Raw genomic sequence first — 27987 nt, 5'->3', positions numbered from 1 at the left:
ATGACCCCACTTACAAACCAGCGCGCGCGCGCGCACACACACACACACACACACACACACACACACACACACACACGACTTTTGACCAAACAGCTTTTTATTGAAAGACCGTAACACAAAAGAAAGCTGGGGAAGGTGGGGACTGTCCCTGTCGACTCTACTCTGATTCCCATGAATATCAGGGAGGGAGACAGGAACCCAGAAAGGAAAATAAAAGAAATCCTGATCAACCCGGCTAGCCCTGCTCCAGGGCCCAGATCCTGTGTCAGAGCCAAGGGCCAGGAAAGGAAGGAGGGACACTCTCCATCTACCAGATTCATCTGCCAAAGTCCACCCTGCCTGCCTCAGGCCTCCAGGAGCTTCCCCAGGAAGCGGAGGTTGAGGATCTTGAGCTGTTCATCAAGGTCCATGCGGACTATGCCATCCTCGCCATCAATGCTCAGCAGGACACCTGTGGCTTCCCGATCCTCACCCAGGATCACCTTCACCTGGGGGGGGGGGCGGGGATGACACGACACATGGGGTCACAGTCCTTGGCAGCAGCCCAATGCCCCCACATCCCTTTGTCCTCCCTTACCTTGTTGTTCTTGGTCGGGGTGATGGGCTCCAGGTGCTCACTGGAGATGCTGACAACCTTCTCGCTGTCCTTCAGGTATACGGAGCACATGCCTCCCTGGGGGTGGGGACAGCCTGGTCAGCCTGGCCTGCTCCCAACACAGGACTGATACCGCCCCCCCCCAAGGGACATAGGATCAGGGCTTATTCTAAGAAGTCACTTTCCCAAAGTGACACAGGGGCAGGAAAGGTGAAGGCTGGGCCTGGTTCCAAGGCCTGGGGTCTGTGGTGTATGGGGGCAGGGTGATCAGATCAGCAAGGGAAGCTCCAGCATGAAGCTAACTTAGGCCAAAAGGGAGACTGTTTCTCAGGCTCTTGACTCATCGTGTCCTAAACTGGCCTCAGTTTCTTCCCCACACTCGCTTCTCATCCTGGGTCTCCGTCTCAAGGATGGCCCAATGGTCCCCGGCACCAGCCAGAGCTCTAGACCTCGTCTTAGTCAGCAACTTCACCAACAACCTCCAGCTCTGAGGCCTGTCCATTCAGCCTCCTGAGGGTCTCTCCCACCTCCCTCTTTCCTCTCCTCCCCACAGCCCTGTAGTACAGCCTGACCTCCCTCTGGGCTCCCAGCCCCGATCCAACTATGACAGAGCAACATAGTGAATTGATTCCAAACCACGGATCTGATCCCACCACTCCCCTGCTTAGATTCCTCCACCACCTACCAGTGCCCTCAGGACACAATCCAAGTTCCCCAGGCTGGCATGTGACCAGCTCCAGCCACTCCTCTGGCCTCATCACTCACCTTCCCCCTTGAATCTTTATGTTCCAGCCACAATGAAGAGACTTCAACCCCCCAAATGTGCCAGGCTTTCCCTCACCTCCAGGCCTTTGCACGTGCACTCTATCTAGAACACACTCAACCCCTTCCCCAGCCATTTCTCTCGGCTTACTCATGTTCATTCTTCAGGTCTCAGTGCAGATGTCACCTTCTGCCGGAAGCCATCCCTGATCCCTTCCAAAGTTGGATAAGGTGCCTCCCTGGGTTCACATAGCTCCCCTTGCCCTCTGGGCTTCCTATATCCCAGCTCTGGCCACTTGGGCTGTCACTGTCTGGAGACGTGTCTGTCTCCCCCACTGGAATGTGAAATCTGTGAGGGTAGGGCCTGGAGCTGTCTTCCTCTCTGGTGTTTAATTAATTCAATTAATATTTACTGAGGGGCCAACAAGGTGTCAGTCCCTCATCTAGGAACTGGGGCTACTTGGGAAGAAAATATAGGCTTGGTAATCAAAGAACCACACCAGGGTAAACTTTAAGCTTTTAAACAGGTAGATAACATGAAAAAGAATTACATGGACCCATAAGAGACAGATCTGAGACAGCCCAAGTGCTTTCTTGAAGGATGAGTAGGAGTTAACTAGACAAAGAATGGCAGGAAGAGAGTTCTAGACAGAGGAAAGTAATAAGCAGAGGCCCTGAGGCTGCTGAGAATTCAGTGACTGAGAAGAATGGAGAGAGGCCAGCAGAGCTGGAGCTGGGAACGCCCGGGGGGCGTGGGTGCCTGGCACTAAGCCGAAGCCTGGAACAGAGGAGCACTTAGTCCATGTTACTGAACTGATCTTAGAAGAGTATGTCAAAAAGTAACCACACTCCTGGGTGCCAGTTACTGTCCCAGGCCGTTGGGGGCCCAGCCATGAGCACAAAAGGCAGAAGTCCCTGGCCTGTAGAGCTTACATGCCAAACCTTTCCACATCTATTTTTCCAGCTATAAATGAGTACTGGAAAATGGGGATAGACAGTTAAAAAGAAAACAGAGAACAGTAACCAGAGAGACTGGGAACCCCAAAGGAAGGGATGCCCGCCCACCCACCAGCCTGGGCGCTTACCGTGACACTGCGGATGACACCTGTCTGCCCCACCACTTGTGTATCCAGGTAGGTGTCCCGCACCTTCACCTGGATGTCAGTGGTCACCCAGTCGCTGGAGTTCTGCTCAATGCCTGAGCCCGGTGTGTGTGGGTTGTAGCCACCAGGGGAGGGAGCTCCAGGTGTCATCGGACTATAGCCAACAGGGCTTGGGCTGGGGCTGGCCTGTAGGGAAAAAGGGATGGGGTCATTGGGAACAGGTTATTTGGCCTGGTTGTCCCTATAGGCCCAAGGCCCATCCTAGCCCACCACCCTCAAGGGCGTGCCAAGTGAGCAGTACCTGATAAGCCATGGGCGAGGGGGTGGGGTGGTAGCTGGCTGGGGAGTGGGTGTTCTGGTAGCCTGCTGGGCTTGGCGCCACCTGGTGGTAGCTCTGGGGGCTGGGGCTGGGCTGGTAGGAGCCTTGCGGGGAGGGGGCTGCATAGGGGGAGAACTGGTCTGTGTTGTACCTGCAGAGACAAGGAGAGGTGGGGGGCATTAGCTGCGGGCATTAGAAGGGGAGAGAAGGAGGTGGTGGCAGTGGGGAGGGTTTGGACAGCGGTTGATAAGGCCTAGCCGCAGTGGACTCACATGGCTGGCGTCCCTGGCGTCTGCGGGTTGTACTGTGGGTTGACCTGCGGGGACGAGGGGTCTGGGTAGCCAGGTGTTTGGGGATTGGGGGTGCCCCCATAGGCCTGTGGGGATGGTGTAGGCTCATCATCGAACGCGTACTCATATTCTTCCTCAGCCCTGTTGGGAAGAGACGTCTGTTGAGAATGACTGTGGTGATCGCAATGATATAGCAAATGCTTCCAGAACAGCGCTGAACACCAGGCAAAACCAAGGCAACTTCATCCTCACAAACAGCCCCATCCAGAGGCCTCCATTTCACAGGTGAGGAGACTTGGGAAATAGAGATGAGGTTGCCCAAAGTCACATGACCAAGATCACACAATTTGTCTCCAAGCCCAGGTCTTGACCACAGCATGCTACTACGATGGGAGCTGGAAAGATTACTTTGCCCCCAGCCCCAGCCTTACCTACCCCTTCACATAACCAGCCTGGGGCTGAGAGCAGAGAACACAGGGTGGACCACAAAGACCGGTCCATCACACAGAAACACAGCAGAACCATTCACGCACATGGGCACACACACCCAGTGGCTCAGGGAACCCTGCCCCAGCCCCCAAGCTCCTGGCCCTCACCGTGACGGTGTGTTAGGATTGTTGGGGTCCCAGGCCCCACTCTGGGCAGGAGTGCGGCTGCCATCATGCAGGGGCGTCTGAGAGCCATAATGCGGGGTGCGACTACCTGGAACGGGAGAGATGTGTGTCCATCAGTTCTGTCCTGGCTCCAGATCCCCCCACATTGCCCCTCATCCCCGTCCCGTGGGAGTGCTCACCATCCTGGAGAGGCGTCTGAGAGCCGTACATGGGCGTGCGGGAGCCAGAGCCGTACATTGGCGTCTGGGAGCCATACATGGGTGTCCGCCCATAGGTCGAGGTCATGCCGCCCGGGCGCCGTGAGCCCCTGTAGACACAGAGAACAAGTGGGGTGAGTAGGGCCCTTGCACCACCCAACAACCTCCCTCCCAGCCCTGCCCTGGCCCGTACACTGTGGTGAGGCGCTGACGGTCCACTGAGATGGTCTGGCAGGTGGAGTGCAGCTCCACGCGGGCTGTGGACTCCGTGGCATCTTTTACCACGCCAATGTAGCCTGGTGGGGAGGCAGGAGGTCAGGCTGGGTGGGCTCTCCTTCACCGTGCCCCTCCCCAGGCCTCCACACAGTCTTGCAGGTCACCTTTGTAAGGCCCCTGGGAGATGCGCACAGTCTGGCCGATGAGCTCGTTGTCTCTCCGCCCCCGGCCCCTGCTCATGCCGCCGCTGCCACCACCCGGGCTGCCAAAGCCACCACGCTGACCTGGGGAAGAAGACTGTCACCAGTCCCTGGGGCCATCCTCTCATGTGCTGTGCCCACAGTCAGGGTACCCTCCAGCCCCCTCTTCACCTGACTCCCTCCACCCTTGGGTTAGGAGGCTCCTCTGGGGGCCCACCACCAGAGCCCTGGGCTTTCCCGTCACAGCCCTAGCCACCCTGAGCTGCACTGTGGTAGGGGTCGGGTCTCCCCTGGGCAGTGAGCCCCATCATGGTCGGGCCAGCCCAGAGCAGACACTCAGTGAGTGTGGGCTGAACAGCCTCTCTCTTCCACCCCCCAGACATATCCCCACCCCAAATTCCCCTCACCTCCAGCACTGGGGTGCATGGGGCTGCTGATCCGGGGGCTCATAGGGGCAAAGCCACCTACTGTGAAGTTGGTCACATCTCGCGGCTGGGGAAAGGGCAAGAAGTGAACAGGAAGGCAGGGCCTGGATGACAGGCTCCCAGCCCCTGCACCACACTGCCTGCTGCCATTTGGGAACAGTTCCTGATTGAACCTGCCCAGCAGCCATGCCTCCCTCCTTCTGGTCACAATGCCTCAATTTCCCTTTGGGAAAACAGTCACCCCTATGCCATTGTGGGCCTGTCAATCAAGAGGCCCAGGCCTCCCCTGGGCAAGGAGACTAAAATGTGGTAGTCAGGAATTTAAACCCCCAGTGACACAGAAACTGCAAGCCATGGGAATTCAGCATTCCACCTGCAGGGCCTGAGAAAACCATCTCCTGGTCCCAGCTCCCCAGATCCCAGGTTTGATTTCCTTTCTGATACCTGGTTCTGTACAACTTCCCTACAAATCCCACCTCAGGAACTCTGCTTTCCCCTGAGACATTCAGGTGGCTCTCTGACCCTTCCTTCAGGTCTCTGCTCAAATGCCACCTGCAGCAGCGCCCATCATTCTCTGTCTCCTTATCCCGTTTTTATTTTCCTTCATAGTGCTTGCCATCAGTCCCAATTGTATTATGCATGTATTTATTTATCTGTTCATCTCCAGAGCAGCAGCACTAGAAAGGCAGAGATTTTTCTGTCTTGTTCACTGCCATACCCCCAGTGTCAAGCACCTAACAGGTGCACAATAAAACTGAATGAACAAATTATTTGGTAAATAGCTCAATATCCCAATAACCCTTTTTTTCCATACTTTGCCAAGGACCTGACACTGACACTTGCCCTCCTAATCCTCCACAAGCCCATTCTTGTCACTCCTGGGGCCAGGGTAGGTCAGAGAGCCGAGTCAGGTGGCCAACAGACAGGGTGCCACCATGCCTGTCTCACCTTCGAGCCCCCTGCCAGCACCAGATGGCGGGTCTTGCAGACAAACATGCCCCCGTTCTCTACCAGTTTCTTGCAATGCAGGAAGGCGAAGCTGCGGAAGAGATGGCGAATCTCGCCCTCCCGGCCCTGGATGGGGAAGGACAGTCACTCTCGTGGCCATGCCCCACCCCAACTCCTTCAGATGTGACAGACGGGCAGGAGCTTATACTCACTGAGTGGGGGCCATCAATGACCTTGACAATGTCTTTCACATGGATGTTGTTCTGTTCTGAGTCCAGGGCCACGGCAAAGCGGTTGTCCTTCTTCCGGGTCACAGCCTGGTGCCTGACAGTCACCACCTTCCCATACATGTTCAGCACCTACGGAGGGAGGGGAGGGGATACTGAGGGGATGAGAGTAGAAAGGGGTGATGTGGAGCAGGGCTTCCCTACAGTGGGATGATTATTCCTGTAGGAGACTGTCCCAAGCTCTGCAGGACGTCTAGACTCCCTGACTCTGGGGCAGGTAATGTCAGGGAACCACCCCCCAGGCACTGGGTCAACCGAAAACGTCCCCAGTCATATTCCAAAACACCCTCTGGGAGGAGCCTCCATTCCAACTGAGCATCAGGGACCTGAGAGATGAGCAGAGGAATAGATGTTAACATAACAGCTAATGTCTACCCATCACTCTGTGCCAGACCCATGCTAAATTCTTCACACAAGATTTCACTGAGGCCTCAAAATTTCCCTCTGAGATGGATGCTGTCACAATTCCCATTTTATAGAGGGGAAATCTCAGGCCCAGAGAGAGCAAGTTACTAGCCCAGGGTCATACAGCACAGAGCAACAGAGCTGAGATGTGAATCCAGAGCCCAGGGTCCTAAGCATTTACGCTCTGTGGCTCCCACATGCACGGTGAAGGGGAGGAAGGCACCAGCAGCACCCAGCCCTTGAGAAAGCACCGAATGCCTGGGTACGTATCTGATGTCACGGATTCAGTCACAACTAACGAAGTATATGCTGCTGCTATCTTCTTTTTACAGGGTGTGATACTGAGGCACAGAGAGGGTAAATGACACGCACTTGCCTGATATCACACAGCTGGCCATGGGTGACAGAGCCAGGTCTGCAACCCTGAGCAGTCTGGGATCTTAGCCACCATGCGCGGCCACCTCCCAGGATGAGGAGCTGGAGGGAGAGGAAGTCCCTAGAGTAAGCCTGCCTCTGCGTGCAGCACACACACCTGGAAGGTCTCCCGCTCCAGTCGCACGATGACACCCACAGTCTGGGGGTCCAGCTGCACCAGCTCCCCCCATTCATGCTGGCCCCCGACATCCACACCTGATGCCGTCTCCGAGCAGAGCTGCAGGTCCCGGGGGAGCACCTTCAGCTGGGGGAGACGGGAAAGGGTGAAGCAGGGTCCACGTGGCTCATCGGCCTCGGTCTCCTCCTGGCACATTCACCCCACTCCCAGCCCTCCACTAGCTACCTCGTGCATGGTGAGGTCCGAGAAGAGGATGACGAAGTTCTCCTCCACCCGCACAATGAGGCCTGTGTCGCCCTCGAACCGGCCGGCAATCACCTTCACGTGGTCCCCCATCTTGAAGTACTTCCGAAGTTCCTGGGCCGGGAACTCCAGCATGTCCTAGGGATCGGGTGTGAGGACAACAAGCAAGTCAGGGGAAGTCACCACAACCCATCTGTCTCCCCATCTTCAGATTCCACTCGTGGTCTCAGAAAGACCCTGGCCAAAACCCACTCCAGGCTCACACCCCCAACCACAGACTACCCCAGGCCACCTGGACCAACCTCAGCCTGCCCCGGAGACTCAGGATATCAGCCTGGACAACCCTTTACCCCGCACAGAGACAGCCTGTCCCCAAGACATATGACACCAGACTAGACACCTCCTCAGACCCACCTGGAGACAGCCTCACCCCAGACACACCATGCTGGGCCTAGACAAGCCTCAGACACAACCACCCCTAAGCAAACTAAAATCAGTGACCTCAAGATTACTCCATGGTTTCGTCATGCCCTCAACCCACCACGTACACACGGGCAGCACGGTACCCACCTTGAGGTCCTCGTGCTTGGGCATTATGGTGATCTTGTTGCCATCCACGCTGAGGATCTTGCCCTGCAGGTTGATGAGCTCACCCTCACACACCTCCACGTTGTCCCCAGGCTGGAAGTTGTGTTCCCGCTCCTTCCCTGTGGGGGCAGGCACAGGGCTAACTTGAGGGCTGCTCACCATGGGCCGCCCCCTCCTTGGCCTGGGTTACTGACCAGGACCAAATACCTGTGCTTTCAGTCACCACCTCGAGGTCGATGCCCTCTGGCTGGTCCTCAAATTTCTCCAGCTCAGAGAGTGTGGGCTTCACACCCTCCGTGATCTGAGCCCCAAGAGACAAGAGGAAGAGAAGGAAGTGGATGAAAGTCAGTGTCACAGCCCGGCTGAGTGGACTGGAGAGATGGTGAGATTAATCCCCTGGGGATACTCCTAACTTGAGGATCCAAGACAAGCCCAGATAACCCACTGTTCTGGGGCCTGGACTGCAGGAGGGAGAAAGCTTGGCCTCCCCGCTTCCCACCGCCATTAGCACGACCCCCTCTGGGACCCTCACCACAGCAGACATGGCAAAGCTCTTGAACAGAAAGCCCTTCCGGCTGTAACGGTTCCCCTCGAAGATGAGGAAGTCACCATCAGAGGCAACATCACCCCCCAGGGACCTGGGAGTTTGTGGGGGAGAGAACATTGGAAGTGGAGGTTAAGAGGAGAATCTTGCTGTACCTCAGTCTCCTCTGCTGGCAAAGGGGGAAAAGGGCACAGGATGCCTGAGCCATCCCCTCCCAAAACACACACCCCTTGGCGAGAGTGACCTCTCACAAAGCCCGAAGGCCCCGCCTCAACAGAAGGGCGCACAGCACCCACCTTCCTGCACCCTGCTGCCCCCCGTCCCTGCTTTATTTTCCACTACAACAAGTTTGACCCATCTTCCTAACTAGAATGGCAGCTCCAGAAGGGGGGGACTAGCATCTTTTATTCACTATTTCCCCTATAACAGGCCCTGGCACACAGCAGGCACTCGGTGAGTACTAGCTAGACAAAGTATCAGACACTGCTAACAGTTAACACTCACGGACACATATGACCTCACCGACTCCTCCCCAAAGCCCATGACATCAGTAATATGAGCCTTGTTTCCAGGGAAATGAGAGAAGGAGGCTCAGGGAGGGCACACCACATGGCCAACATGGCCGAGCCCTTGAGTCTGAGAGTCAAGATTCAAATGCAGGGCGGTGGGACTCCCAAGCCTGTGCTTAACTCTAATGGCCCTGCATGTGGGACAGGGGGACCTTAGTTCCTGCCCATGCTTCTAGAGTGGGGAGGGAAAGCCTGCCCCGCTCTCAAAAACGGAGCGCTAGGGAACAGGCTGAGCTCCTCCTGCCAACTGCTCAATCATCTTCTCATTCCCACGCTACATTTGGCAAGAGGCGAGACTGCTCAGCTGCGCATGTCTGGGCACTGCGTCAGACCGGCTACTGGGGGGCAGGGAAGGGTCACTCTAGTTTGTGCTCAGCAGGGGATGTCCAGATGGGTGGAGACCACTGGTGTAAATGAGTCCAATTCAGGCATGTGAAGTATTAATCTGGCCTGGCCTGGAGGTATTAGCCCAGGCTGGCAAATCAAAAGGCTCATTCTACAGTCCAGCCTTTAAGAGAATGAAAAACTGGCTGCTTATGATGTGTTTCCAGAACAGGACCAGAGGAAAAGTGTCACTGGCTCTTGTTTCTCCAACTCCTCCTCTCCTGCCCTCCCGCTGGAGCCCCCGGCAGCCCTGGAACACTGGAAACCCTGGGCTGCTCCAATGCTCTATCCAGCGGGGAGGGGGAGGGAGACACCCTGCGTGGAAGGGGCTCTGTGCCCACAACTGAGGTGTCCAGGCATCAGGGGATGAGGGTAAGAGACTTTATAAAGCCTGATGTGTCGATAAATCTCATTGCAATATGTGATACCATTAATCACACTTACTACGTGTCAAGTGTTGTTCTGGGTACACACACATATTAAATCATTTGAGTCTCAATACAATCCTAGGAAGTGGGGGTTACTATTATAATCTTTGCAGCAGAGGAAACCAAGGCACAAGGATGTTAAATAACATGGCTAAGGCTATACTGCCAAGTTAACCACTCACAAACCACGGATGGCTCCGGGAGCCCAGCCCTGAGGGGGAACCTGCAAGGGCATATCCTACACCACAGCTCTGGGCACCCGGCCTGGCCCAGCCCAAGGACACTCACCTGATCTTTTCTGCATCAAATAGCCTCTGTGGAGGCCGCTTAAACTTCTTCCTTTTGGCAAACCAGTCTTTCTGTGTAGGAAAAGGGGCATGAGTAGGAAGGGTGAGGGACGAGGGCTTGGCCACCAGCAGGGGTATCAAGCACCTCCTCTCCCCACTGGCAGCACATCCCCACGATACCAAGCTCATTCGGGCCTTGATGCGGTCGTAGTCGATGCGCGGGATCATCTTTAGGGAGATGGTGTTTTGGCTGGGCTCCACGTAATCCACCTGAGAAGGCCAGACAGGTGGTCAGCAGGGGCCCAGCCCTCCCCTCCTGACCCCGGACACAGAAAGGGAAAGGAGATGCCAGGAAGGGCAAGGGACAGAGGGTGATGGGGAAGAAATGAAACTGCTAACAAGTCCCCCAAATTCACTCTCTAGCCTGTCTTCCCTCCATTCTGAAACTGAGTATCCACTACCATCCTGACATCTCCACCTGGATGTCTAGAAAGTCCCGCACACCCAGCGTAACTGCAACTAACCTCCTGATTGCCCCAAACCCACTCCTCTCCCCATCTTGTCCCTCTCCATCCTTCCTTCTTCTCAGGCACACAACGTGGGAGGCATTCTTCACTCCTTTTTTTCTCTTACACCCATATCCAACCTGGTAGGAAAACTGTCAGCTCTGCCTTCAAAAATTCTGACCTCTCCCCCCTCCTCTACTACTGCAGCCTCAGTCCTGTCCTACCATCACCTGCCACCTAGGCTGTGGCAGCAGTCTCCTCACTGGTCTCCCTGCTCCCGTGGCCCATCCAGTCTATTGCAGGGTTTCTCATCTGGGTAAGCCTTTGTCGTGGCGGCCGTCCCACGCCTTGACAGATGTTAGCAGCACCCCTGGCTTCTAGCCCCTAGATATCAGACTCAACTCCCTCCCCAGGTGAAACAACCAGAAATGTCTCCATTCATTGTGCAAGGTCCCCTGGGGGTACCCCTGCTTGAGAACCAGTGGTCTAGTCCCAATGCAGTCAGCAGCGTAATCCTATCAAAATCCAAGCCACACTGTATCCCTTAGAACCCTCCCATCTGACTCCAGTAAAAGCCAAAGCTCTAGGATGAGTCACAGGCCCCGCTGCCTTCCTGAACTCATCTCCTGCCACTCTCACCCTCATTCACTCTGCTTCGGCCAGTGACGGTCCTAGCTCATGGGCTGCCTTCTGCCACACCCCTTCCCCGAGAACTCCGCGTGGCTCACTCCCTCACCACCTTCAGATCTTTACTCAACACGCATAGAACATGCACAGAAGATGGTTATCCGTTTCCTGTGTGCTCGCAACAAAGTCCAGACTCTGCTTCACCTGATCCTTGTGGGGTTCTGCTCTCTGCACTAGTCAGGGGGCTGGAAAGGACAAAGAGAAAGGAGGGGAGGACAGAACAGAGAGCCCTGGCCTCCTCGGCCACCCCAGCCCAGCCCAGCCCCAGACACCTGAGCGATGTCGTCCTTATAGATGCCCCGCTTGAGGCGGACCCAGGATTTTGGTTTCAGGTTGGCCACCTCCTTCACCACTTTGAGCACATCTGTCATCTCCTTGATGGGCACCATCTGCTGGTTCCAGTAGCCAAGCCGCAGGTTGCCCACGCCCTCGATGGCCTGCTTCACATGGGTCTGCTTGTAGGCCTCCACGTAGATGTAGCCCTTCACGTGCTCTGGTGCCACTACCGACTTAATCTGCAGGGGCTGGAGGGCCGAGCCAGTGAAAAGAGACAGCGACACACGACTGCTGGTACCAGTAATGACTGCCACCTCAACAGTCTCTCTTCTAGGAATTTATCCCACAGAAACACGTTTGTGCAATGACCCCCACACAGGGACATTCACTGCAGAGCCATTTAGCATAGAAAACAAACAAGACTGGAAATTTTTAAATGCCCCCAAAGAAGGACTTGTTACGTTATGGAATAACCATACAGACATAACTCGTTTCACTGCTCTTTGGCTTTACAGCACTTTGTAGCTATTGTGTTTTTTACAACTGAAGGTTTGTGACAGCCCTGCAGGGAGCAAGTCTATCGGTGCCATTTTCCCAACAGCAATTACTTTTTAGTTAAGGTCTGTACATTGTTTTTTTTAGACATAATGCTATGACACACTTAATAGAATACAGTATAGTGTAAACATAAGTGTTACATGCAGTGGGGAACAAAAAAATTCATGTGACTTGCTTTACTATGATATTCACTTTATTGTGAGGGTCTGGAACCAGTATCTCCGAGGTCTGCCTGTACCATGAAATACAATGTAGTACTTAAAAAAAACAATGAGATGGATCTATATGTAGCGACACAGAAAGATATCCAACATATGTTCTGTGGAAAAAGCAACTAGAACCAAAGAGAGCTGGAGTGACTATACTAACAGCAGAGCAGACTTAAAGACAAAAATTGTTACCAGAGACAGAGGACATTTAATAATGATAAAAAGTTCAATCCATCAAGAAGATATAAGAATTATAAATATATATGAACCTAACAACAGAGCCTCAAAATATAGGAAGCAAAACCCAACAGTAATGAAGAGAGAAATTGGTAATTCACCAATAATAACTGGCGACTACAATACCCCACCTTCGACAATGGACAGAACAATTAGACAGAAGATCAACAAGAAAACAGAACACTTGAGCAACTCTACAAACCAACAAGACCTAACAGACATCTATAGCTAGAACAGTCTGTCAAACAGCAGTGGAATTCTCAGGGGCACACTGAACACTCTCCAGGATAAACCATATGTTAGGCCACAACACAAGTCTCAAATGTAAAAGGATTGAAATCATATGAAGTATAATATATTCTTCAACCACACAGAATGAAGTCAGAAATCAAAGGAAATTTACAAGGTTCACAAATATGCGGAACACACTTCTAAGTAACCAGTGGGTCAAAGAAGAAATAGTAAGGGAAATTTTAAAATATTTTGAGATGATGAAAACAAAAACACAACATACTAAATTTATGGGATGCAGAAAAAGCCGTGCTTAGAGATAAATTTACAGCTGTAAACACCAACTGAAAAAAAATTTTTTTTCAAATCAATAACCTAACCTTCCACCTTAAGAAACTAGAAGAGAAAGAGGAAATTAATCCCAAAGCAAGCAGAAGGAAGAAATAATAAAGATCAGAGTGGAAATAAGTAAAATAGAGGTTAGAAAAACAATAGAGAAGACCACCAAAACCAAAAGTTGGTTCTTTGAAAAGATCAACAAATTTGACAAACCTTTAGCCAGACTGACCAAGAAAAAAAAGAAAAAACTCAAATTACCAAAATCAGGAATGAAAGAAAGGACATTACTACCAACCAAACTTACAGAATTTTAAGGCATACTATGAATAACTGCATGACAATAAATTAGATAACCTAAAGGAAATGAATGTTTTGTAGAAAGACATAAATTACTACAACTGACTCAAAAAGAAATAGAAAATGTGAATAGACCTATAAGAGGTAAAAATATTGAATTAATAAGCAAAAAACATACACACACACACACACACACACACACACACACACACTCTCTCTCACAGACACACACACATACCCAAAGCCCAGGATTAGACGGCTTCACTGGTGAAATCTACCAAACATCTAAAAAATTAATACCACTCCTTCACAAATTCTTCCAAAAAATAGAAGAGGGGGGAACATTCCCAATTAATCCTATGAATCCATTATTACCCTGATACCAAAACCAGACAGAGACATCATAAAAAAACTACAGACCAACATCCCTTATAAATATAGATGCAAAAATCTGTAATGAAATAGTAGAAGACCAAATCCAGCAACATGTTTTCATACAGTACGTGAATTATATTTCAATTTTTTAAAAAGCACCTAGTTTGTTTCTGTATTCGCTGTGATAGTGAAAAATGGAAACCACCTTATGTTTACTGTCATGGAAAGATGACTATGGTATTGACAAAAGGCTCTCTGCAGAATGATACGTATATAATACCATTTTATTTTTTTTTAATACCTATTTTTCAATATGCAGAGAAGACAGTCTGGAAAGACACACAAACCAACAGTAATTACTTCTGAAAAATGGGACTTGGGTATGGAGAGATTTTGGCTTTCATGATATACATGTACCACTTCAGTCCCATCTCAAATGGGGTCACTAGAATCTCGCCCAGGGCATAGGGTAGAAGTTTGAGCACATTCAAAATCATGATTTGCAAATCCTGCAACTGTCCACTTGGTCCCACTGACACACACCCACTGTTTTGGCAGGTAAAAGCTATGCACTCAGCCTAACACAAATCATATTCAGTGAGAAAGTTACCAACCAGCACGTCCTGGTTCCAAAACTAACAATTACGCCTATGATAACAATTACACTTACTGAACACAAGCTGCAGAACAAGTCCCAGCTAAGGATTGGACATATTCAAATATACTTAATCCTAACGATGCTGAGGGGCAAGCAAGGGGCGCAACGAGGGGAAGCGGCTTGATAGAGGTCACACAGTGAGGAAGCAGCAGGGGCAGGATTCAAAACCAAGGAGTCTAAAGAAAAATCTGTGCCCTTAATGCAGCATCTGCTGCCTTGCACGCAGCCGGCATTACTTCATGTTTTGTGTGTTGTGTGTGAATGAGCCTTAAGGGGCAGGGACCAGCTCTGGCATGGTCACAGCTGTATCCTCAGCATCTCCCAATGCCGGGACCAGCCCAGAGGAGGGGCTCAGTGGATTTTGATAACTGAGTGAAAGAGAGAAGGAAGGAATTCTCCTCCCCAAAGGCCTGTTCTGTGATGCACTTAGCCACACTGCCCTATGGTGGGACTCGCAACCAAACAGTAAGAGGGTGACAGCTGCCCACCAGGGTTGGTGAACAGGCAGAACTCGTTCTCAGGCAGAAAAGGCTCAGGGAGCTAGATGGTTGACTTCCAGAGGGGTGCAGAGGCTGGGGAATCCTGCCAGAAATGCAGAGAGAATAAAGACAGTACCTCTATAAGGCATGAAGAACACTTTGATCCAGAAAGTGGTCATTTTCTAGCTGAAGCAGCTCACCTACCAGGCAGTGCTGCTCAGTGCAAGGGGTATCTGGTACCCCTGAACCTGTACTGTCCCTCACTCTGGGCTTTACCTGTCTCTCACCCACAAGTTGCTTGCCTACCCAACTTACCGTGTCTGTAAACTGGTATGCAATGAACTTGCGCATCAAGGAAATGGCTGTGGCCCGTTCCTCCCCAATCTGGAAGAAGAAAGGCAGACTTAAGAGAAATGACAAGATGGAGAACAGGACATAGAAAAGGGGGCAGGAGACAGCAGCAAGAAAGACAGAGTCAGGGGAGGGCAAGATAAGGGTAGGGGATTAAGAGGTACAAACTACTATGTATAAAATAAAATAAAGCTTTAAGAATATATTGTACAACACAGGGGACATAGCCAATATTTTCTAATAACTATAAATGGAGTATCTTTAAAATATTGTGAATCACTATGTTGTGCACCTGAAATTTACATAATATTGTAAGCCAATTATACCTCAATGAAAAAAAGAAAGAAAGAATCATCAAGCAAAAAAGATAAAGTAAGACAGTGGGAATTCCCTGGCGGTCCAGTGGTTGGACTTGGCACTCTCACTGCCAGCGGCCTGGGTTCGATCCCTGGTTGAGGAACTAAGATCCTGCAAGCCACGTGGCGTGGCCAAAAAAAAGATAAAGTAGGAGAGAGGGAGGAGCAAGAGAGATGGAGAGATTACAGAGCAAGAGTAATGGACAGCAAGAAAAACAGGGAGGAGACACTGAGTGAGGGAGGGAGAGGGGAGGGGAGGAGGAGGGTGGGGGGAGAGAGACGGATGTAGAGGCAGACAGAAGGAAGAGAGTGACAGATCAAGAAGACCCAGGAAAGACAGAAGGAGAGTTCCCCCCAATGAGGCCGCCTCTCCCATTCCCCTGCCTCCCCCAAGCCATGAGGCCAGAGCACATACCTTACATTTGACAGTCCACAGATTGGGATCCCTGACAGGAGAGGAAAAGGAAGCCTTTTAGTGAAACTGTCTCCTGATCATGAAACATACAAATCACCACACCCATCCTTCTTCCTCTCCCTCCACACCCTCTCCCTTCTCCATCCTTCCATCCATAAGCAGACAGGAGAACAGTGCCAATCTGCCCTTCCCCTCTTTTCCCACCATCCACCACTCTGTCTGTGTGACACTGTGACCTGATTTATTTCAGGGAGTGAGCCATGTGGGCACATCACCCCAGTAAAAATTCCCACCTCGGCCCTCCTGTCCCACCCCCTTACTTGACTCCCGGGAGCAGCTGCTGCTGGGTGATGTCATCCGAGAGCTCATCGGATCCTCCATACACCCTGGAGAGAGAAGGGCCGTCAGGAAGGAGGGGGTCTGTCAGACCCCTGACCCTTCTCGGAAAGGAACCACCTGCTCCCAGCCTCCCATCAGCCCAGCCCACACCCTTACGTCTCTCCCACAGATGACTTTGCGTATTTCTTCATGTAATACTCGCCCAGTTCTTCTTCTCGCTGGTCCCTGGGGTGTGAGGGGGAAAGTAAACAAGAATTGAAGGTTGAGGAGAGGAGGGTGGGCTGACCTGCCCCCAAACCTCCCTTTCCCCTCACTGCTTACCTCCAGAGGTTTTGTAGGCGGCGAGCCCCGGAACGGTCTTCATCCAAGACAACATTGTCGATATTGGAGGCTGCAAAAAAAATGGGCAGATGGGGTGAGTAAGAGGAGATGAAGAGCAAGCAGGGGCCTGGAGAAAGCGATGGGGGTTAAGGGGGTCAGAGGTGGGTCCTGGGGCAACAGATGCCTCACTGAGGAAACCCCTAACCCTCACCTTCCTATTCTGGCCTACTCAACATCCTGCTTCTCAGTGTCCTCCTTGGGGATGGGGCCCAGCAGTTGGGGACATCCAGCTGTTCCCCATCTCATCGCCACTGCCTAAGCACATCCTGAACTCCATCCCAGCCCCCCAACCCCTTCACCCTGCTACCGGCAATGCTCACACTCACACGCACACATAAACACATACACGCTTTCCCAGGCCAACAACTGCTGGAGACCTGGCCCCAGACCCCCTGCCTCTGGACCCTACGTGAGTCAGAGCCCCCGGGGCCGGGGAGGGGTCAGGGGTGAGGGAGGGTGCCACAGGCAGGAAGGAGGAGATGTCAGGATATGGGAGGAGGGTCGGGGAAGCACACTTTTCAGGTTCTTACCTTCAATCTCTTCTACTTGGAGGAAGAGGAGGTGGTGGTGGTGGTGGTGGTGGTAGTGGTGGTGGTGGTGGTGGGCGAGGGCAGACAAAGTATGAGCCAAATTATAGCAGCGAAATCAACCAATGGGTTGGGGGAAGGGGAAGGGAGGGACACAAGAAGGTTGAAAATCAAAAGTAAAGGCCAGGCACCAGGTGGTGGGGGGAGAAGCCGAAATGTATGAGGCGCACAGAACGGAAAATAACAGGGAAGGGGTGGCACTGGCCCAGGAAGTGGGGGGTATCTTGGGATAGAGCCTGTCCCACCCCCACAGCCCCCAGAAGGGATTCACTGGGGCCCTAGGAGCCCAGAGTCCTCTCCCCACAGCCCCCATCCCCCCAACTCATGGGCCTAAAAGGAAAAGGGTGCAGAGCTGGCCTCTCTGGCAACGACAGAAAGAAGCAAGGTGAGGAGGGTGTGGGTTGGGGTGGCTCCGGGCATGGGGGTGGGGGTGGGCTCTCAAGGCCCTCTCGGCCACACCCCCAGTGGTCTCCCAGAGGTGGGGCCCACACACACCTTTCTCCAGGATGTCCTCTGCTCCATCCTCCCACTGGTCCTCATCCTCATACTCATCGTCCACATCTGGAATGGGAACGCCAGGTGATCAGGGGGGCATCCAGGGAAAAGATGACCTCATGACAACAGCTCCCAGGAAACATCTCCTCTGGGCAACAGGCACTACAAATCCCCACCTCACAGGTCAGGACACTGAGGCTCGGACAGGTGAGGCTCTCACCCAAAGCCTCAGAACTGCCTCAAGCAGCAGGGTCAGGTCTAATGTGCAGATCCGCCTGACTCTAGAAGTCATCCCTCCCCCTACCATCCACAGATCCATTTTAAAAATAAGATAAAAATAAGCAAACAGAAAAGTTCCCTCCCAACTATCAAGGGAAGGGAAAATTGCTATATAGTTTTTTTCATTTGTTTGTTTTTTTAAAGATAGGATTTGTGGTTTGTTGGTTTTATTATTATTCGCTTACATTTGTAACAGCCAACCCTTATTGAGAGCGTACTGTGTGCCCTGCCCTCCTCTGAGTACTTCCCAAATTCCTCATTGAATCATCCTGGCAATCCTAAGGGAGGTACCACCATTGTTCTAATTTTACAGTAAGGGCTCTGAAACCCAGAGAGGTCACCTAACTTGCCTAAAGACTCTCAGCTGATACCTGAGAGGCAGTCTGGCTCCAGGGTCCATGCGCTTAACCTCTCCACTACATAACATATACTCTTGTATGTATTGAATATTACAGTAAAAACTGAAACAACACACAACGAAAAAATCCAAAGTGTACAGAGGATGTAGGTGTACAGTGAGTCTCCCTCGCATTTCTAACGCCTTTCAATCCCCTTTCTCAGATGCAACTGTGTGACCAGCTTCTAGTCTAGAGGTAATCTGACCTTATACAAGAAATGCATATAAATCCCCCACCACTATTTTCCCTTCACACAATTTTTTTTCCTATAAACTTATTTATTATTTATTTATTTATAGCTGCATTGGGTCTTTGTTGCTGCACGCGGGCTTTCTCTAGCTGTGGTGAGCGGGGGCTACTCTTCATTGTGGTTGCGTGCTTCTTACTGCGGTGGCTTCTCTTGTGGTGGAGCACGGGCTCTAGGCACGCAGGCTTCAGGAGTTGTGGCATGCGGGCTCAGTAGTTGTGGCTCGCGGGCTCAGTTGTTGTGGCTCGCAGGCTCTAGAATGCAGGCTCAGTAGTTGTGGCGCATGGGCTTAGTTGCTCCAAGGCATGTGGGATCTTCCCGGACCGGGACTCAAACCCGTGTCCCCTGCATTGGCAGGTGGATTCTTAACCACTGTGCCACCAAGGAAGTCCCCTTCCACACAACTTTCTAACACACTGTTCTGTCCCACCCTCTTTTTTAAAGCAATACTAGTAGCTTGGAGTTCTTCCATAGCAGCACACGCCTCATTATCTGTCCTATAGTTCATTATACCAGGCCCTTATCATCGATGGACATTTAGATCACCAAACGTTTGCAACTGCAAACAGGATCGCAGCAAGTGTCTTTGTTCTTGTATCCTTATGTACCTGTGGGGTGATGTCCTAAAAGGGAATTGCTGGATCTAGGGTCCTGATGTGGTAGATGTTAATGGGCATCACCACAGGCAGTGCTGAATGTCACTCCCACCACCACCAAGTAGGTGTCCCTAGTGGCCCACATCTTTGTCACATGGCATGTTATCCGTTCTCTTGATCTGAGCCCATCTGCTGTCTAAGACTTTCTCTCTAAGCAAGGACTCCCTCCCTCTCAGCCTTTCAGAAAAGGGCCGAAGCTCTCTGAGAACCAGGAACACCTAGAGCATCTCCTGCCCCTCTGTTCCCTGGTTTCCTCTCAGGTAAGAAGGTCCCAAGAAAATGAAGGGTGGTGTTTCAAGTCGCTCCTCTTTACCTGCGTGTGGGAAACAAGCATTCTCATGTATGGATGGTGGGAGTACCAAGTAGCAACATTTTCAGGAGCTGCTATTTGGCCAAAGATATCAAAAAGCTTTAAAAACATATGCATCGGGCTTCCCTGGTGGCACAGTGGTTGAGAGTCCGCCTGCCGATGCAGGGGACACGGGTTCGTGCCCCGGTCCGGGAAGATCCCACATGCTGCAGAGCGGCTGGGCCCGTGAGCCATGGCCGCTGAGCCTGCACGTCCGGAGCCTGTGTTCCACAACGGGAGAGGCCACAACAGTGAGAGGCCCGCGTACCGCAAAAAAAAAAAAAAAAAAATGCATCCCATTTGTCCAGCAATTTGACTTATAGGGATTTACCGTGTAAAAAATGTGCCACGTCTGTGTTAGTTGAAAAAACTGCATCTTCATTTTCACTAATCTCTAAGTGAAATTTAGTATTTACATCAATTATGTGCAATGGCAACAAACCACAGTAGTGTTAGCCATGAAATCTGATAATTTTCATAGCACAGTACAGCTATAAATATCTTAAAATATTACTCACAATTAGTGTTACTTTAAAATTAGATTCTTAACAGATCCTCCACTAAATCTTGTTATTTCAATGTGCTAAAAAAGAAGCACATACATCACAATGTTCTCTTAATATTTAGATACTGTATTTCAATATAATTGTTTTCTTTGGAATCCTGTGTATTTTTTTAAATGCATTTCAGAACATGATTCTGAGAAGGGTCAGGGAATCACACTTCCATAGGTTTCACCAGACTCCAAAAGGGGTCACGGTACAAAAAAGATTAAGAATGCCTGATCTAGGTAATAACTTGCATATGTGAGTCTAAATGTTATATGAAGATGCTCAAGGCAATGCTGCTTATACTACTGAAAACTACAAACAACATCAATGTCCCACAAGAGACTGGTTCAATAAAGCACATCACAGAACGGAACAATGTGCAGCCATTGGAAAAAAACAGATATTTCAACAGTGATGATGATGATGATGAGAGCAGCTAAAACTTACAGAGTACTTGCCAAATGTTCAGAAAACTTTCCTTACAAGAATTAACTCATTTAACCTAAACTATCTATGTTATATCTACCTCCACAAGCATTGAACAGAAAAGCAGTTACAGAACAGCAGAGACATTGTGGGTCTATGTAACATAAATAATAACCCTGTTTTCTGAGGGCCTACTGCAGGCTGGGCATTATACTTTGGGCTGCCATCAGCTTGATGTGCTTTACATGCATAGTCCCCCAAATCCCCAAAATATCCCTGCTGAAGTCGGCAGAACTGCCTGTCCCCCTGTACAAGGGGGAAAAGAGGCTCAGACAGACAGGCAGCAACTTGCCCAGGGCCACGTGGAGAAAAGAGCAAAGCGAGGCCAGAAGGGACCTGCATCTGTCAGCCTCCACTACCCTGTCCAGCTGCCTACTTCTAGGTCATCTGAGCTTTTCACGATTAGTAGTTTTTTAAAGGAGGATAATGGCATTGTAACTGGGTTTTAAAAGGATCTATCTTATAGGAATACATATGAAATATTTTGGGGTTAAATTGTGTATTTGGGATTGGCTTCAACATCATCCAGTGGTGGGTGGGAGTGAGCAGGAATAAGCAAAACAGGTGCAGCACTGAGCTGTTCACTACTGATGCTACGTGATGGCACACGGGGGCTCCGTAAACTACCCTACGATTGTGTGTTTGACATTTACCAAAAGAAAATGTTTAAAAAGTACATTGGAGAAATAGAACTGAAGGTGGAAGTCCAGCCTCTGCTCAGCACTCGCCAGCCCTGTCACATACCAGCCTCATCCAGAATGAAGCCGCCGTGGCGGGGTTTCTTGGGGGGCCGGTCATCATCTTCCTCCTCCTCTTCCTCATCATATTCCTCCTCCTCTTCCTCCTCCTCTTCTTCCTCAGGCTCTTCCTCCTTCTCACTACCTGCTGCACTCCGCCGCTCCTCCTCTACCTGCAGGGTCAGGTAGGGTTGGGGCACCAGTGTACTGAAACCCCCAAATCCAGACACCATGCTCTCCACCCCTAAATCTGACCTCAGCTCTGCCTGGACGATCACAGCCCCCTCTGCTCTGCATACATGTCCTTCCACCCTGGCCAGGCCTCCCTGGTAGCCATCCTATCTCAGTGACAGCACTGCCATCCACCCAACCAATATCTGGGAGCTGACCCCCCCCCCCAACTAGATCTCCTTGCTAGCCTCCACCGAGCCTTTAAATGTTATCACTCCACTAGGTTTGGTCCTTGGCTCTTGTCTCTCTCCATGCTACAACTCCCCTGGGCCATCTCATCCACTCCCTTGGCTGTGGTGGACATCTCTGTGATGACTCCCACGTCTGTTTCCAGTCCACACTGCTGCCAAGGCCACTGACTGCCTCTCACAGCTATTCTATGGACATTCTTTGGTCCTTACCTATAAGACCTCTCACACCACCGACCACTCTTTATGCAGGGAAACGCTCTTCCCTTGGTGTCTGCCACATCGCACTCTCCTGGCTTTTCTCCAACCTCTCCGCCTGCTCCTCTGCAGGCTCCCTTTACTGTGCTCACCTCTCAAATACTGGCTTCAATCACCAGGGTTCAACCAAGGGCCCACTTTCCTTCTCCCTCCATGCACCCTCTTCCTGGCCATTTTACCTTCCACGATCTCACTTACTGTCTCTGTAGATGACATCCCATCGGTCTCCAGTCCCCTACTTTTTTCCAGAACTAGAGACCCTCCTGTGCCAGCAGCCTCCTGGATACCTTCCTCAGATGTCCTCTGAGCCCTTCACAACCACCACACCCCAAACTGGCCTCTGTGTCTTCCCCTAGACCTGTGCTTGCCTCCTCTAGCTCCCATCAGGCACCAAATTCTTGACCTTTCTGCTTTTTGAGCATCGTCTCTTCAATCCGTCCCTTATTCCCCATCTGCACAGCCCCTAGCCTAGGCTAGAACATTGCCCTCTAAATCTGAATCCTTGCCCCAGCTTCCTTTGTCTCTTGGCCTCCAATCCCTCTTTTTCATACAAACCACAAAAGGAAATGACCCGCACAAAACAGTGTTCCCCAAACTTCAACCTTTCGCTCCTTAACTTCATGACTTTTTGCCATGTCCACATCGGTACAACCCATTTATCTAATATTTTCTTTAAATTCACTAAAATTTTTACTTCTGAGGCAAACTTTTTTGTTTTGAAATGTTTCAGAAGTTAAAACTCTTTAAAGGTTAGCTAGTTATAGACAGAAAGTAACCATAAAGATAAAAGAAAAGCAATGTTACTAAGTTCCAACATGATATTGTTGCCTGCTGCAGGCTAAGTCTAAGGCCTGTTCTCCCTGCCAAACACAGAGACTAGCAAATTTCAGAAAGGTGTTCAAGACACAGTAGCACTAAAGTGAAACTTTCTCCATGACCCAATTAAAAGATAGGGTGTACAACTAAAAAGAAAATAACTTTCTCACTAAATGAGTCAATGTGGCTTCAGGTCTTATTCTTATTCCACCTAAAAGCACTTCTCATTACTTCCCACCTGGAAAACGTCCTACAGTCTTGGGAAACTATGACCTAAAACACGAATCTGGGGGACTCCCTTGGCGGTCCAGTGGTTAAGACTCCACACTTCTGCAGGGGGAATGGGTTCAATCCCTGGTCAGGGAACTAAGATCCCACACGCCGCACCATGTGGCCAAAACACAAAAACAAACAAAACCAAACCAAAACAAAAAAACACGAATCTGATCATTTGGTGCCCTGCTTAAAACACAGCCACGGCTCCCTACTGCCCTCAGGTAAAGAACCAGCTCCCTAGCAGCCTGGTCTGGGAGTGCACACTGTGCCCTCTGCCTCTCCCTCTCATCCGCCTCGCTGGGCTCCCCCTCCTAAATGCAAGGTTTGAGCCACACTGAACCACTTGCAGCATGCTCTCATAGCACTGTCCATCATCCATGCCAGTCCTCAGCATAAAAAGCCTTTCTCTTCTGCCTCTTGTTCATACTTCAATCAAAATACCCTCTCCTTTTTATTATTTCTCATAACTTACATACAATTAAATATATTCTTTTGTATATTATCTAATAATATTTAAAAAATCAAAATCCATTGTATACCAAAGATAACCCCTAGACATTAATTATAGAGTCCACTTGGAAACAACATACATAGTTACTCATAAATCTTCTGTAGTTGAAAGCTTTTAGCTATGAAATTCTTCCCCCTTCATATGAGGACTTTATGTTCCATAATGAAGGTAAATTGTTCCTACTTTGGGACAATTTGCCTTCTTTATTTAAGTGATACTAGTTAGTCCTTTGGCTGCCTAGAAATTTTAAAAACAACTGATAACTACATCTACTGCCTGCAAGAGAATAAAGGAAAAGGAGCATATGAGGCAATCTCATACATTATTGATAAACACATACAAAGACAATATTGGTACAAAGCTATTTCTCCATATAGCAACTCTGAATTTTATTAATAAATACATATATATATCAAAGATTAATAAAAGAATAAAATTATCCAAAAAAAAAAATACCCTCTCTTCCAGGAAATGATGCCCAGGAAGTGACGCCTGCCCTCTCCCCCCACCAGGGAAAGTCAGGCACATTCTCTGGGCTCACAACTCTCTGGGCTTCCTCCATCACAGCCCTGACCACCGAGAGCTAGCTCCCTAAGTGAAAGGCCCATGCTAGCTCAGGCATTGCTGGGTCCCTAACACACCACCCAGCCTGGGGCTGGGAACAGAAAATGACTTTAAAAAAATAAGGCTGACCCTTGAATAACATGGAGGTCAAGGGCTTCAACCCTCTGTGTAGTCAAAAATCCACACATAACTTATGGCCAGCCATCCGAATACAAGGTTCCTCCGTATCCACGGTTCTGCATCTCAGGATTCAACCAATCTTGGATCATGCAGTACAATTTACTATTGAACAAAAATCCACATATAAGTGGACCCGAGCAGTTCAAATCCATCGTGTTCAAGGGTCAATTCTATTTGCTTAATACAGAATCCTAACTAGCCCACAACGTCCCTTACTTTAACAACTCACACTACAAGAGGACCACAGCCTGACTTCTAGGAACCTTGTCATCATCGCCCTGGCTCAGTCCCAACAGTCTTCTTTCCAAACCTGGCTCCGCATCCTCTGAGGAGATAGCTCTCACTACTATCTCTATGTTACCTCAGGGCTTGAACGTGCTCTTACACAGTCCGTCCTCAGCATCCCCTGGAGTAACCATCTGCTTATAAAACTACCTCCACCTCAAGACAGAGAGCTCATGAGGGTCTCATTACCATCAGGCTTTAACCACAAGCAAAGTGTCTTGAAGCCAAGAGTCAGAGACCAAGGACTCAATGAGACAGCTTCAAGTAAAGGCCCTTCGTGTCATCTTCCCTCTTGTCCCATTCCCACCATGGCAAGCTGAGGACTCCCCAAAGGACGCAACAAGGATTGACAATCAAATGCCTGCAGAGGGCAAACAGGAAACGTAAATAAGTAGGGCAGCTCAAGGGAAACCTATGGCACTCTTCACCTACCTGATGTTTTCCAGAACACAGGTTTATGAAATCTTTCCTTTTCTTAAATCTGCATGATGACAAATGGCAATTAATATATCCCGGGAACTGGAGAAAATCCCTAACTTTAAAGAAGGGGTGCCACTTCTTGAGAAAAGGGCTGGGGTGTCACTCAGATCGCTGGCTCCTCCCATTGTCCCAGAAAAGCAAGAGAGCTTGATTTTTGCATGAAATTTCTACAAGTGCTGGCAACTAACTTAAGCAATAAGGTAACGTTTCTATAATCATACTGCCATCTCTTTGTCTGTAATTGTTGCCTACTAACTGTAAACTCTGTGAAGGCAGAACTTTGCCTTGCTCCACTCTCTCCAACGCCTAGGAAGTGTCTGGAACATAGCAATAGATGCTCAAACATTTACCTGTTCAACAAACGAGTAAATGAGAAATAAATAAAACAGGCTAATAGCTAATAAAGTAATATCTGAAATCAGCTATGTCCCAGGAAATGTTTATTTGGTTCCTAAAACAGTGACATTCAACAGACCCCTTTGGGTTGAAGCTAAAGTGATCCTTTCAAAATATTAGATCACATGCTTCCTTTGCTCAAAACCTTCTCATGGCTTCATCTCACTCAGTTAAGGACAAATTCCTCACCACAGCCTTTAAGATTCGACAAGATCTGGCTCCTGTTACTTCTATGTTGCACTCACTCTGATCCAGCCAAACTGAACTTCTTGTTACTTTCTGAACACCACAGACATGCTCCCAACTTTGCACTTGCAGTTCCCCATTACTGGAACACCCTTCTTCCACATGACATGACTCACTCACTCACCTCACAAATCTTTTTCCAAATGTCACCCTCCCAGACTCACCAGGATCACCCTACCCAAAGTGCAACCAGCACTCCCTATTCCCCGTCTCTACTCTACTTTTCTCCAGAGTGCCTTCTAGCTCACTAGATGATTTACTTCTCAGTTACGTTTGTTTACCCTCACCAGAGCAAAGAAAGATTCTAAAAATCTGTTTTGTTTACTGGCGTAGCCCAAGGGCAAAGAAGTGCGTCTAGCATGTAGTAGACGCTAGAAGTATATTTCTGGAATGACTGAGCACACCTAAATATAAAAACTAATAGTGAGTTCTTACTATATGCCAAGTCCTTCAAACACATCACTTGTTATATCACTGGACCTGGAACATCCCGGGTCTCCAGCACCTGAGCCTCTGCTTGACTTGGGCTTGCCTACTTCCCTATCTCTCCCGACAACCTGGAAGCTCCCAGAGGCCAGAGATCCTTCTGATCCCCGCTAAGCTCCCACATGGGCCGTTCTGCCCTGGTCCTGTCCCCAGGCGCAACGCCTCCCCCAGCGTCCCAGCCACAGACCTCGGCCTCCTCGCCGTCACTGCTGCGCTCGCTGTCCTCCTCCTCGGAGAAGTTGCTGTCTTCGCTGTCCGACATCTTCTGCTCGCAGGAAAAGACGGCGGCCTCAGCGCTTCCCCCAGTTCCGAGTCCCACCCCGAGCCTCAGTTTCCCCTCGGGTTCCCGGGGAGAAGAAAAACCCCTCAGCGCACTTCCGGCAGCCTCGTTCCGGCAACCGTGATCCCAAAATGGGACCGACCCCCGACACACGCCACCCGCTATACCTCCCGAGTCCCCTAATCTGGTCTCTACACCTCCTTGGCCCGCGGCGACTCCCGGGCCTGCTACCACGGCCTCCAACCCAACCGCTCACCGTTCAGGTGCCACCTCCGCCTTCGGCACCAGCTGCTGTTCACACGACGCCTGGCTGAGACTGACGTGACTCTCGCGACAACCTACCATTTGGCCCCGCCTAACGCGAGATTTCTGGGGCTCATCCCCGGTGACGCACTTCCAGGACGCCATCTTGAGAGTGGCAGAGATGTCTTAAAGTAGAGCGTGGAGCTGACATCTTGGGATGGTCAAATCGGAGTGTTATAACACCCTGGGATCGGCCTTTTCTAGCCAGAAATAAGTGCTTGCTTGAATTTAGTCCAGATCACTAACGTGGTGTGCCAAGCCGTGAGGAAGCAAGAGATTAGCAAATAGTAACAAATTTGCAAATAAATCAGACTTTATCTCACAGCCTCTGAAACATTCCTAGGAGGTAGATACCCCTACTTTGTAGACAAGGTAACCAAAGCTCAAAAATAAACTATGTAACTGCAAAGTGGCAGACCTAAGACTCCTCCCCAAGTTAGGTAACCCCAAAGCCCTTGTTTTCCTTAGCAATCTCCCTAAATTGACTGAAATGTGAATTTACATAGTAGTAATTATTTGTCAGAGAGATGGCAAAGACAACCAAGTATGATGAGGTAGAGATATGAAAAATTAACTTGATGGAGGAAAAAATAATCGAAGCTTTTAGAGCACATTGCTAAAATTTCCCACATAAGCATTGAGACATCCAGGTTCAATTTACAGAAATTTAATATACATCTAGTTAGTTAAAAGGGAATGAGTTGCTGTTGGACTGGCAGCATGTTCATAAGACATGTAGTCCATGGAGTGAGTATACATCACAGGTGCATCTCTGCATAAGCATATAGTCTCCCCTCCAACCCCAAAATGAACCCAAGACAGATTGGGGAGGGGCTGCACACACAATAGAAATGTTTCCCCGGGAATTCCCTGGCCTTCCAGTGGTTAAGACTCTGCAGGGGGCGTGGGTTCCATCCTTGGTTGGGGAACTAAGATCCCACATGCCACAGGGTGAGGCCAAAAAAAAAAAAAAGTTTCCCCTTCTATAAGCTTGGTTCCTTTAAACAGCAGTTCTTTAAAATAGGATTCCACGTAAAAATGCCTATTGACA

The 27987-nt window shown here is 50.0% G+C and overlaps 1 protein-coding gene across 4 annotated transcripts; it reads right to left on the bottom strand.

Annotated features, from left to right (window-relative positions):
• Positions 1-79: 79 nt before the first annotated feature.
• Positions 80-27020, bottom strand: SUPT5H (SPT5 homolog, DSIF elongation factor subunit). 4 transcript variants are annotated; one of them, XM_012533587.3, is made up of 30 exons: positions 26890-27020; positions 26541-26618; positions 21444-21609; positions 17734-17799; positions 17182-17193; positions 16592-16661; positions 16427-16495; positions 16252-16317; positions 15932-15962; positions 15125-15193; positions 11423-11674; positions 10138-10227; positions 9959-10029; positions 8278-8383; positions 7953-8046; positions 7728-7864; positions 7140-7295; positions 6894-7040; positions 5882-6028; positions 5670-5795; positions 4704-4788; positions 4261-4380; positions 4074-4176; positions 3863-3990; positions 3666-3771; positions 3052-3210; positions 2762-2930; positions 2443-2646; positions 578-673; positions 80-488 (listed from the first exon to the last, which is right to left on the bottom strand). In XM_012533587.3, exons 2-30 carry the CDS (start codon positions 26613-26615, stop codon positions 345-347), a joined length of 3264 nt encoding a protein of 1087 aa, XP_012389041.1. In that variant the 5' UTR covers positions 26616-26618; positions 26890-27020; the 3' UTR covers positions 80-344. The 4 variants fall into 4 exon arrangements, with proteins under 4 accessions (XP_012389041.1, XP_033286855.1, XP_033286856.1 ...); XM_033430964.2 differs by lacking the exons at positions 26541-26618; positions 26890-27020 and adding an exon at positions 22312-26526; XM_033430965.2 differs by lacking the exons at positions 17182-17193; positions 26890-27020 and having other exon boundaries at positions 26541-26805.
• Positions 27021-27987: the final 967 nt, after the last annotated feature.

This window comes from Orcinus orca, chromosome 20, assembly GCF_937001465.1.
Source record: "Orcinus orca chromosome 20, mOrcOrc1.1, whole genome shotgun sequence".
Taxonomy (NCBI): domain Eukaryota; kingdom Metazoa; phylum Chordata; class Mammalia; order Artiodactyla; family Delphinidae; genus Orcinus; species Orcinus orca.
This window is presented reverse-complemented; position numbering and strand designations above follow the sequence as displayed.

Coding starts and splice junctions, on each gene's coding strand:
- SUPT5H (XM_012533587.3), bottom strand. CDS start 26,615: ATGTCGGACAGCGAAGACAGCAACTTCTCCGAGGAGGAGGACAGCGAG. Junction 5,796..5,881: donor TCATTGATGGCCCCCACTCA/GTGAGTATAAGC, acceptor TTCCCCATCCAG/GGCCGGGAGGGCGAGATTCG. Junction 4,177..4,260: donor CTCCCAGGGGCCTTACAAAG/GTGACCTGCAAG, acceptor CCTCCCCACCAG/GCTACATTGGCGTGGTAAAA.